General features: G+C 51.3%; 1 protein-coding gene across 1 annotated transcript; it reads left to right on the forward strand.

Moving 5' to 3' along the window:
• The first annotated feature begins 1,634 nt into the window (after positions 1-1,634).
• On the forward strand, positions 1,635-12,088 carry Rab17 (RAB17, member RAS oncogene family). Its single transcript, XM_052192799.1, has 6 exons — positions 1,635-1,692; positions 5,840-5,999; positions 9,137-9,288; positions 10,241-10,366; positions 11,003-11,096; positions 11,270-12,088. Exons 2-6 carry the CDS (start codon positions 5,843-5,845, stop codon positions 11,383-11,385), a joined length of 645 nt encoding a protein of 214 aa, XP_052048759.1. The 5' UTR covers positions 1,635-1,692; positions 5,840-5,842; the 3' UTR covers positions 11,386-12,088.
• The last annotated feature ends 529 nt before the right edge of the window (positions 12,089-12,617 follow it).

Genomic DNA, 12,617 nt, shown 5'->3' on the forward strand with positions numbered 1-12,617 from the left:
GCTATGGACTTCCAGAACGGCACGCCAAAGGACCAGCTGTGGATATGGTGATCACACATCTGCATCCCCATGAACTTCCCTGTATCCTGCAGGGGAGTCAGAAAGCCTAGCTCTTATGCTAAGAAACTGTCCGCATTCTCAGGACCGACAAGAAGGGTCTGTTTGTGGGCCTGAATACTCCTCAGAGAACCTCCCTGTCATGTTATTGTTATCAGACTTGGGGGTACCCAACCTGTGTTGCAAGGCAGGTCTGGCAACCCCCAAGTCTGCTTCAGGGTACTGAAGAGAGATTAGAGTTTAAATAGAGGGCTAAAGAGCTACCTAATCAGTCTCAGACAAGGTGTGGCCCTGCCCACCACCGTCATTATTACAATAAGAGAACTTCAGTCTCATATTGTAAGGTAGTCTGACAAGCTGTTAGAAATGCATGAAGTCTCTATCCAGGTGATGTATTCCCCAGTATGAGATTGCTGGGGCAATTCCCACTTCTTTGGGTTCACTGTTTCAACAGTCTGATTGTCAAATTGAGAGCTACCTCTTACCTTTGTGCTCTAAGGCATGGTCTCTCCAGAGACTGTACACCGTGCTGTTATCTGTCTATCTGTTATCTGTCTATCTGTCCGTGGGATTAGTAACTCTATAAACCCTTTTGATAACTTTCTTGCCCCCCCCCCAATCCACCCCAGTGTCCCTTGAACTCCAGAGACCTGTGAGTCACTGTATTGTAACAGTACCGATTCCAGCACAGAAATGGCCATACCCACACATCTCTACCCACTATAAGGAGGACAGAAGCGGTGCCAGATGCCACACCTTGGATGCCAATCTAGGCACAGGGAATCAGGGTTCTGTTCAGGGATGAAGTGAGGTTCTTGGTCTTCATGGCTGTGGGGGCACCCAGACATGTGGACAGGGTGTGTGTCCTGGAGGAAAGGGTGACAAGAAGAAGGCCGGTGGCCTCTGCAGAGAAACAGGTTCTTCTGGGAATACTAGAAAGTCTCTTGGGAATCCAGGACAGCTGTGCCACATTCACGCCAGGTGGGTTCTGAGCACAGAAAGAACACTCTATTTGCCTGAAATTCATGGCTGGGCACAGTAGAACTGCTTTTCATCTTTCTTCTGCCTGGAGTTTGTCCTGGGGATCCTCCAGCCCTACCCAGGCAATTACCTGCTCCAGGGCACACCCATCCCAGGCTCTGGGCCCTGGTCCTGCCCACCTGGCATGCCTCCCCAGACTGGAGTTATTTACATAAAGAGTTAAGAAGTGAGCTCCTGTAACCAAAGAGCTGTTCTCTAAGTCTGTGGTGCTTTCAGATGTGAGGAGCTGGGACAGGTGAGACCTGCAAGGGGCCGGAATGCTGGGCTGCAGCTAGGCACTGCGAGAAGAGAACCAGAGTGTGACTTCTAGCGTACTCTGACCCAGGTGATCACATGGTCATGTGGGGACTTTGCACTGGAGTTTACAGGAAGAGTCCTGCCATGCTGTGCGGGCTGGGGCCTCGGCTGGAGCAGGGGGCCTGCCCACTTCCTTTGCTGGGCTGCTGGTGGTCAGTGTGCACTGCTCCTCACACCCTGCCCCTGGCAAGACCCTGACAAGTCACTCAGCACCCAAGGGAAGCGTAGACAGGGGAAGAAAGGGGAGCCGGCAGCCCTGTGAGATGATGGTCTGAAGAACTCTTTCAAAGTGAACAGGTGAGTCTGCTCTTGTGTGTGTGTGTGTGTGTGCTATGAATTGTGTGCTATGAATGTTTGTGCTGTGACTGTGTGTGTGTATGTGTGTGCTGTGACTGTGTGTGTGGTATGTGTGTGCTGTGACTGAGTGCTGTGAATGTGTGTGTGTGTGAGGTGTGTGCTGTGATTGTGTGTGCTGTGACTGTGTGTACTGTGACTGTGTATGTGTGCTGCAAATGTGTGTGTGCTATGAGTGTGTGAGTGTGTGCTGTGAATGTGTATGTGTGAGGTGTGTGCTGTGAGTGTGTGTTCTGGGAGCGCATGCGTGTGTGTGTGTGTGTGTGTGTATTCTCAGGACCTGAATCAGAGGCAGAGCTGAAACAGCAGACGCCTTGAGTTTATTCAGCACCTACAGTGTTCTTGTTTAGGTCATAGGTCATATTCTAGGAAGGAAATTCCATTGAATTTTCTTTGCAGAAAATGCCATTTAAGGGTTTTGAACATGAACAGCCAGGGTGAGTGAGGGGGCGCCTTCTAAGGAGGCTTTTCCAGACGGCTGCAGAGGCCCCAGCAATGGCAGAGGCGCTTGGCAGAGCTTCTTCCAAAACTCTCTTCTGAGGGGCAGCTTGGTTTTCCTCTTCTGTCAAATGCCATGTTGTTCTGAGTTCAGGGTCAGGAATAAAGAGCTTGGAGGATCTGGGTGAGGAGGGTGGGGCGCGGTCTCCCGGGGCTCCCTCCTTCCTTGAATGTTTTGTCTTAGGCGGAAGAGGGGCAGGCTTGCGATTGCTGAAGCAACCAAGTCAGGATGGGAAGAGACTCCTCATGGCAACCTGGCAGCCACTGCCTTCAGAAAGATCTAGGTTCTAAAGGAGGGGGCAGGTACCACATTTCCAACTTTCTCTCTGCATAGAGGGTTCTGGCTGGCTGTTATTGGAAGCTTGCAATACATAGTCACTCAAAAAGTAATATGGGCACATCTGCTGTGCTCTTATCTGTTTACAGAGGAAAATAATACCAGGGAAAAAATTTCAGTAATAGGGGAACGAACTGTCAAAGCGAGATAATTGTAGAAATCTCACAGAGCCACGTGGACACTGCATCTGATGTAATGACCATTAGGGCAGAGCATGTGACCTTAACATTAAAGCCAAGGGATTATTATTATTGTTTTGTTGTTGCTGTTGTTATTATTTTGAGATAGGGTCTTACTCCGTAGCCCAGAAAGGTTTGAAACTTGTGGCAATCTCCTGCATAAGCATCCCAAGTGCTGGGATTATAGGCTTACAACAGTTATTGGTGTTGTTTTGGGGGCGCAAAGGCAGAGTTCCTTTGTACCACTCCTGAGGTGTATCCTGCCACTATCAGTGCTGGACTGAGCTAGTGCTTTGGGGTCCCTGTGAGCATAAAAACAACATCATGTTCCAGCCCTGAATTTCGAGTCTTTGCCTTGGCAGGCTGCTGGGCCGTTGGCAGTGATGCCCAGGCCCTTAGACTTCCTGCTCAGCCTTGGCACATATCTTTGTGCAGGAGCGGGTGGGCTCAGAGAGCTGCCCCACTCCGTTTTCCTCTGGAGGACCTTGGCAGCTGCACTGTTGACAGCTTTGTTTATGCCATGTACAGGTTGGCCCCAGGGTGACCTGTGAAGGTCCTTCAGTGCCTGCCAACAGCCCTGCCTCCCTCTCTGCAAGCACACCAGGCATGCTTCCAACATGCATCAGGGTATGACTGGCATGGGAGCTCCGGGCAGAAGGCACATCGATCCAGATAGAATCTGTGGAGCCGCTTCCGGGTTTATTCGGGAGATAGTGAGCACCTGTTGTTCCCTGGGGTAGCTTCAGCACCCTCGGTGACTACAGCAAGCTCACTGAAGGCAATCCGGCTTCAGGGTGGTGGTGACAACCCAGTGAGAAAGCTGAGCCCCTGATAATACAGGTTACTTATTTACATGCAACTGAAAGTCAGTCCAATCAAGGGAGACAGGGAGTGAGACTCCGACTGCAGGGCCTGTACTCTGTGCTGTTGGTTGTTGGGGGTTGGACACGTGATGGAGGGGCTAGGGTGGCAGAGGTGGCAGTCAGGTAGAAGGCTACCTCTGAAGAGAGCGGCAATGACTCTGGTGGTTGGGAGTTCCTGAGGAAGGGGCCCGACCTGTTTGCTGCAGAGTTGATGGATGGCCCTTGGCGGGCCGGCCCCGCCCCCACCCCATCAGGATTCTGAACTCTGGCCATGCCCTTAGGCTCAAAGGGTGGTGTTTCTGGAAGGAGGCTGCGTGTACCTTTCCTGGAGGCCCTCTCCCTCTCCCTCTCCCTTTCCCTCTCCCTCTCCCTCTCCCTCTCCCATTTAGCCAGACATTTCAAAAACACAGAAGCTGGATAAAGTGTTCATCCTTCCCGTCCACCCTTTAGTCAATTGATCCATCCACTCATCCACCTGTTGATTTACACACTCATCCTTACACACTCATCCACTCGCCCCCATCTCTGCACCTATGCATTTGTCCATAGAGTTTCCGCATATTACACACCCACCCACCGGTAGATCTCTGGGTTTCCTTCAGGAGCTCCGGAGTTCCTGTGAGAGTGAGCGCTGGGCACACAGCCCCAGCTCCGGTGTGATGTGTGAAGCTGCTGTCACTGACATGATGCAGAGTTTTCATGATGTTACTCTAGAGCTGGGCTCTGAGGTGTTAGAGACAACAGAAAGGGCTGGGGTGTGCCAGGAGACACAGATATCTCTCCCTCCCTTTTCTTTCTCCCTCCCTCCTTCCTCCCTTCCCTCCCTCCTTCCTTCCACCACCATCCCCTCTCTCCTCCCTCCCTCCCACCTCTCCTCTTTCCTCCTCTCCCTCCCACCTGTCCTTCTCTTCCTTTCCACCCCTTCCTTTTTCCCTACTTTTCCCCCTGTTTCCTTCCTTCTCTCCCTCTGTCTTAGTCAGGGTTTCTATTCCTGCATAAGCATCATGACCAAGAAGCAAGTTGGGGAGGAAAGGGTTTATTCAGCTTACACTTCTGCATTGCTGTTCATCACCAAAGGAAGTCAGGACTGGAACTCAAGCAGGGTTGGAAGCAGGAGCTGATGCAGAGGCCATGGAGAACTGTTCCTTACTGGCTTGCTTCCCCTGGCTTGCTCAGCCTGCTCTCTTACAGAACCCAACCCCAGAGATGGTACCACCCACAAGGGGCCCTCCCCATGTGATCACTAATTGAGAAAATGCCCCAGAGCTGGATCTCATGGAGGCACTTCCCCAACTGAAGCTCCTCTCTCTGTGATAACTCCAACCTGTGTCAAGTTGACACACAAACTAGCCAGTACACCCTCCCTCCTTTCATTTTTCGCCTCCTTGTTTGATGGAGTCTTACTGTCTGGACTCAAATTTGATAATCCTCCTGCCTCAGCCTCTGGCATTCTGGGATTGTAGGCCACACTCCTGGCCCTGGGAAGATTACCCACCTCCCACTGCAGAGCAAAGTTTTAATTGGAAAACAGATTTGAGGAAAGAGGAACTGACGAGTCTTGAGAAGCCCTGGCTGATGCTGACAGGAAGAGCCCTCTCCCGGGGTCTGGGAGGTCTGGGAGGTCTGGGCTGTTGATAATGAGGGTGACTTTTGTTTTTAAAAAATCTCCTTCTCATGGGTTGAGGGAATTTTACTCTGGAACAATTTGGAAACACCAAGTTTAATCCAGGAACAACTGAGAGGTGCCCTGGTGCTTTTGACCTCTGTTGGGTGTTTGGAATAAAGAAGAAGTTTGTAAGTAGTGAGAAGCAGAGCAGTGAATTAGGATAAAAAGCTCGTGTGATGCTGGTGGGGGCCATTGTAGAGAGGGTTCAGAGCTCCTTGTCACACATTAGACAGTTTCTTCTGCTTGCCCCAGTTTATAGATGGGGAGCTGGGGCTGGGGTACAGAGTGGAGCAGGTGGTGGGTAGGACCTCTTGCTTCGACCTCTGATCAATGAGTCTGCATTCTACCTAGGAAGCAGCCTCTGTGTGTGTGTGTGTGTGTGTGCGTGCATGGTATGTGTGTATTTGTATGTGTTATATGTGGTATGTATGTGGTGTATGCATGTGTGTGTGAGTGTGTGTGAGTATGTGTGTGTGTGTGTTAGACTCACTGAGGTGATTTGACCACAGGTTTTTCACCTACTTCTGTCTTCTGTGGTTGTTTGCAGGCCATGGCCCAGGCAGCTGGGCTGCCACAGGCCAGCACTGCTCCTGGCCAGCCCTTCGTGAGCAAGCTGGTTCTGCTTGGAAGCAGTTCTGTGGGCAAGACCAGCCTGGCCCTCCGGTACATGAAGCAGGACTTCAGCAACGTCTTGCCGACTGTGGGGTGTAAGTGAGGAGAGCCCTGGTAGGGGCAGATGGGAATGTGGTCTGCCTCAGCACGGCCCCAGCCCTGCAACCCAAGGCTGGATATTCCCGATTGCAGGAGGGGCTCATGGCCCCAGCCCTGCAGCCCAAGGCTGGATATTCCCTATTGCAGGAGGGGCTGGATGTCCATCAAGGGCAGGCAGGCAGGCACGCTGTTCTGGAAAAGCATGTAAGCAACCTTCGCTAGGGGTCAGGGGACAGGCTAGGGGTCCGGTTTCAGCCTGGCTGGCATTTTCGAGCCTGTAGTCCCAGTGACAGGGTCTCTGTTCCTAGAAGGCTTGAGTATGGGGAACTGGCAGTGAGGTTCAGGATGCTATGAGGGAGGGGAGAGGAAACAGCTGTGTGCTTGCTTATGTGTGTGTATATGTATGTATGTATGTATGTATGTATGTATGCATGCATGTATGTATGCACATACGTATGTATTTGAGACAAGGGCCACTATATAGCTCAGGCTGGCCTGCAACCCTCCACCCTCATACCCCTCCCCTGTACTGTGGTGATGAGCATGTGCTACCACACATGCTTGTTTTAATTTGGAGCAAGGACTGATCAGAGAACAACCCCTACCCCATGCCTGTCATTACTGTCATTCCTGGTAGAGCTTTCTCCCTAAAAGAATGTTCCTCCTGCTTTCAGACGTTGCACCCTGATTTTTCTTTCTTTCTTTTTTTTTTTTTCCAATCTGAGAGGTGACAGGAAGCTTTGTCCTCAGTGGACTTGGGTCTCTCCTCTCCTCACGCTCCCTCTTATTGTGAGTCCATCCACGGCCCCCCTCTTCCCCCCCCCAAAAAAACCCAACAAACAAACCTCACTGCCTCAGGGATTACCAATCTGCGCAGACCGGTCTGGTGAGGTAAAAGTTCCCTACTCTCCCAGGAAGGCTCAGCTGTGTGTTGTATAAACACCTCAGCCCTGGCTAATGGGTCATTGCTTGTGTGTGCCCTGCCCTTGTACCGCTGCTGGGCTTTGAGAACTCTAAGCCAACATGTTTAAAATGGGAAAGAAAAACAAGGGAAAGCAAGATTGTATACGGAGAAAGCAGGCCTGGGCTTAACCCTCCCTCCCTCGTTCCCAGCTCTGTATGTACTATGTATGTACTTAGGATGTGCACATGTATGTGCATGGGCGCATGCCCACATAGAGGGGCCAGGAGGATGCCTGGTGTCCTGCTCTACCCCTCTCTACCATATCCTCTTGGGAAAGGGTCTCTCTCACTGAACCTAGAGCTAGGCTTGTAGTATGTGATCCTCCCATCTCCCATCTCCCCCTCCCCCGGCCCAACCTTCTTCACAAAGGTGGTGTGGTGGACTTGGGCTCCTCATCTCTGAGGCTTGAAATCTGGGAATCAAACTCTGGTCCTCGGGAGGAGCAGTCAGTGCTGTTAACCACTTCGCTCTCTCTCCCGCCCGCAGCTTGCCCTCTTAGACAGCTCAGGCCCTCCTGCCTAGGGATAGTGATCTCACAATGTGCTGGGTTCCCATATCAATCATTAATCAAGACAGTCCCTTACAGACATGACTTCAGGGCCATCTGATCTGGACAGCCCCTCAGCTGAGATTCTTTCAAATAACTCTAGGCTGTGTCAAGTTGGCAGTTGAGGCTAATCTTGACATCAGTTAAGGTCAGAGTCTGGACTGAGGTGGTAATCCCATGGCTAAGGAACACCAAAGGTGGCTGGAGGCCCTGGAAGGTGGAGGGAGGTGGGGTGGGTCCTCTCTCAGATCCCCGAGAAGGAACTGGCCTTGCCCTCGGCTTAACCTTGGGGCTTCTGGTCGCCAGAACTGAAAGAGTGAATTTCCTGTTTTAAGGCACCTCAGAGGTCACTTGTTACACCAGCCCTGGGCTACTTATGCACTGGCTTTGGGCTGGAAGTTTCATTTCATGCATGGAGGTCAGGGTTTCCAGTTGGTTCCAAACTTACCCTGGGTCTATGCAGGGAAGTGGATCTGGGTGAAGCCCTTGGTCTCTGCTGACCCTTCATGTCCTGGGCTCCCTGACTGTCTCTGGCTTCTAGTGCCCTACGAGCTCACACACTTGAAAAAGAAGTTGTTGGTACCATAAAATAACTATTTTAAAATCACATCAGGGCAGAGAAATAAAATTATCAGTTAAGAATGCATACCGCTCTTCCAGAAGACCCAAGTTCTGTTTCCAGAATCCACACTAGACAGCTCAGAACTGTCTGTAACTCAGGCTCCAGAGGATTCATTGTTCTCTCCTTGTCTCCATAGGCACTGCACAAATGTGCCCAAACCCACCCTGCACCTACACATACACTCATAATTAAAAATAAAATTCAATATTGGGGAGCAAAGTTCAAGGAAAAATGTCTTCAGAGTAAAGGTGGATTGCGTGTTACAGGAGGGCATGGATCAGTCTCTGTGATTTGGTTAAGGTGGTGCCTGAATGAGGAAGGGAATTCCTGGAGAGTCACACAGAGGACGTTCAGGGGAAGGTGGGAGTCCTGCAGGTGCTCCCGCGGCGAACACATGCAGAATTAAGTAACTCATGAGTGATTTCCAGGTGCTGAAGGGAGGATAGCATCAGAGGAGTGAGTTGAAGAGCATTGCTTCAGAGTGGGATGGGTGGCTGAGTGGTCAGAGCACCAGGGGGACTGAGGCACAAGAACTCCGGGAGTTCAATGGCCTTAGTGGGCATTGTAGAGGCAAACCCTCTGTACTGGCTGGTTTTGTGTCAACTTGACACAGGCTGGAGTTATCACAGAGAAAGGAGCTTCCCTTGAGGAAATGCCTTCAAGAGATCCAGCTTGGGGCATTTTCTCAATTAGTGATCAAGGGGGAAAGGCCCATTGTGGTGGTGCCATCCCTGGGCTGGTGGTCTTGGGTTCTATAAGAAAGCAAGCTGAGCAAGCCAGGGGAAGCAAGCCAGTAAGAAACATCCCTCCATGGCCTCTGCATCAGCTCCTGCTTCCTGACCTGCTTGAGTTCCAGTCCTGACTTCCTTTAGTGATGAACAACAATGTGAAAGTGTAAGCTGAATAAACCCTTTCCTCCCCAACTTGCTTCTTGGTCATGATGTCTGTTCAGGAATGGAAACCCCGACTAGGACACCCTCCCTTGGTCTCCTTACTGCAGGTGCCTTCTTCACAAAGGTGGTGGACTTGGGCTCCTCATCTCTGAAGCTTGAGATCTGGGACACAGCTGGCCAAGAGAAGTACCACAGTGTCTGCCACCTCTACTTCAGGGGTGCCAATGCTGCGCTCCTGGTTTATGACATCACCCGAAAGGTAGGTCCACTTTTCACCTCCTTCCATGGCAACTGTATGTTTACTGCCTTCTGTGCGGTCAACATCAAGGAAACAGACTGGAGCCATGGTTTATAGTAATGACTACATCGACCAAAGGGGCCAGTGAGCCCATGCTGCTCGCTTTATTCAGAGAGTCCTCTTGGCAACCCCTCACACCCAAAGCTGGGCTCTGCGATCTCCTGGTACACTCCTTACCCCCACAGTACCATGGTCAATGGTTCTAGTGTGCTGATGAGATGGCAAGGGGCTGTTTTAGAGCCAGCTCATCTCCCTAGGCCATCCAGCGTGTGTCACCAGGGGTTGCAGAACACAGAGCATGCATGGAATTGATATGGAAGGACTGAACTTGTATGCCCGCATGTCCAACCTGGCCTAGCACGGGGCGAACTTGCTGCCCCAGGATCTCTCACAGGAGGCAGAGAAGTGTGGACTAATCATATTGGGGAGGTGGCAGGAAGGTGTGGTAGGTACAGAGGCCTGGGGGAGGGTTCTGGATAAAAGATTTCAGTAGATCAAAAACGCATGTGTTGGGCACAGGTTCAGGAGTGTGGAGAGATGGGACCCCCATATCAGCTTTGATGCCAGGGGTCAGAAGACAGGTGCCAAAGGACACAGGGTCAAGCCCCTTACCTGACCTATGAGGAGCTACACTTAGGGACTGGGTTTGGGGAGATAACAGTTCTCTCAAACTCTCCTGCACAAAATGGTGTCTGAAGTGGAGTTCTTGACTCCAAACTCCCTGTGACATCCATGTCCCTGACTTTCTGGTGTGCTGCCTGGCTGGCTGCACAGCCCTCCCAGGGGGCCAGAGCAGCCTCTTGGCATTGCATTCTGGAACAAGGTCTTGATGTGGCTGTGTACCCACGGGGGAGCGTTGCTCTTCTGGTTCAGCAAGGAGAACGCCAGCATGGCTTCCGTTCTGTCTCTCTAGGATTCCTTTCACAAGGCCCAGCAGTGGCTGGAGGACCTGGAGAAGGAGTTCCATCCAGGAGAGGTGGTGGTGATGCTGGTCGGCAACAAAACGGATCTCAGTGAGGAGCGGGAAGTGACCTTCCAGGTGCTATGTGGTGGCAGGCAGCCCTTGACTCTGTGGACTCAAGGGCTTTTGAGACCTTGAAACACACACACACACACACACACACACACACACACACACACACACACACCATCCACCCCTGTGCCCCAGGCACTCACATACCCACCCACTTACATACTTGCACTTGTGTGTATACCCATGATCCCTCTACTTACAAATAAACTCATACTTCCTAAGCACTCATGCTCACACACATGCACAGAGTCATTCTTCATAAATATGCATTCATGAGCACACAATGTGCCTCCAAAGTCACCCATGTTACTATCTCCACACACAAACCTACATGCACATGCACTTGTGCCTGTAGAAATGCACAAAGATTCCATCTGAGATCCTCTTCTGGCTGTAGATTCATGTAGGAGGTGTATGTACACATATGCACAGAGGGGGTGTGTATATCAGGTGGTCTGTATGAAGAATCTGTGCACACACTTGACATAAGTCAGAGTCTTATGTCCAAGGCAGGCCTTGAACTCATAATCCTTCTGCCCCAGCTTCCTGAGTGTTGGGATTACAGGTGCATTCCTGTTTCTTGTGAGTCAACCACGTGTCTTTAGAGGGACTCTCATTAAACACATTGACTTTTTCCTTCAGGAAGGAAAAGAGTTTGCGGAGAGCAAAAGCCTGCTGTTCATGGAAACCTCCGCCAAGCTGAACTACCAGGTGTCTGAGATCTTCAGCACTGTTGGTGAGTGATGGCCCTCCGCAGGAGTGTGGGAGCCCTCTGCTATGGCTCCTCCCTGGGTCATCTTCTGGTGTCCTCGGGGCAGGGAGGGGCATGAGGAAGACTAATAGGGGGTGCTTGGGTTAGGGTTCTGGGTGATGAGATTCCCTCTCCAGTAAACCCCCTGTTTCCCACAGCTCAGGAGCTACTGCAGAGAGCGGGAGATGGGGGAAGCAGCAGCCAGCAGGAAGGCGAGGCTGTGGTTCTGAACCAGGAAGCTACGGTCAGGCAGCGCCAGTGCTGCACACGATAGCCACTGCCACTGCAGGAGGAGTGGGTGGATGGAGGACATCTCAGCCTGAGCTTCAAGGGTCCCCAGCCCAAGCCACACCTTCACAGCAAACCTGCTGGCTCTTTGTCGACTCATACTCTCTGTCGGAGATGGCTTCTGCTTGAGCCCTGGAGGCTTCCAGAAGTTGGAATTTCCTTCATAATAACTGCTTGCCAAAGCTAATGGAAACTGTCTCAGGGAAGATCCAGTGTCAAATGGCTCCCAGAAGACTGTCAGCCCTACCTTACCAGATACTCAGATGCCTGGATGCCCCGATGCCTTGAGCCAAGTGTGCCTGCTCCACCTGGCTGTTCTGTTCAGCTCCCTTAAAACCATTGCAGAAGACTTAAATGAAGCAGAGAAATGTGGGATGGGAGGACCCGTGGGATGGGAGGACAGATGCTTGCTTCATCCCGGGGCAGCTGGGGCGTAGCTGGACCACTTCCGTCCTGGGAACTGTCACGGGACGAGAAGAGGCATCAAAGCAAGGGAAATGCAGAGATGAGCCCAAGGGAAAAACGATCCCAAGGTGCTAATCTCAGTGAGGTAACACTGGAGAGACAGAGCCTGAAAGGGTGACCTGGATGGAAGTGTCCCCTTCCAGCTGTGGAGGGACAGAGCCAGGATTCTATCTAGTGATTTGAAGACTCTAAAACCCCTGTCCTGAGGTGAACACTGTGTGGTTTTGTGTCCTCCTCTCCAAATATAAAAAAAAATATGTCTTGATAATCCGACTACTTCATGAGGTTACACTCGGACCCATGGCCTGACAGGTCACACAGTTCAGTCTTTCTGCACACATTCTAGATAGGCTTGTGGGCGTTAACATGGTGAGGGTTCATGGGGCGAGTATAACGAGGGTATGTACAGGCGTTGGTCTGAAGGGACTGTCTCTTCTGATGGTGATTGTGTGAGCTCTTATCCAGGTCCTTATCCAGGGAGGAAAGCCCCAGAGGACATGTACCCGTTGGGTCTTCTCTCTTGACACTTGCTAGGGTGAGACGTGGCCATTTAGGGAGCAAAGCTGTTCTTTTTACATCCTTGCTTCTGGGAGTATGATGAGCTGTTGAGTCTGAATAATGAGACATTGTTGTTAGGTGTGGTGATGTAGGCCTCAAATTTCAACACATGGGAAGCTGAGGCAGGAGAATGGTGGGCTTATTCTGGGCTGCACAGTGAGAAAACAAACAAACAAACAAACAAAAGACCAAATG

The sequence above is a fragment of the Apodemus sylvaticus genome, chromosome 9 (genome assembly GCF_947179515.1).
Source record: "Apodemus sylvaticus chromosome 9, mApoSyl1.1, whole genome shotgun sequence".
In the NCBI taxonomy this organism is placed as follows: domain Eukaryota; kingdom Metazoa; phylum Chordata; class Mammalia; order Rodentia; family Muridae; genus Apodemus; species Apodemus sylvaticus.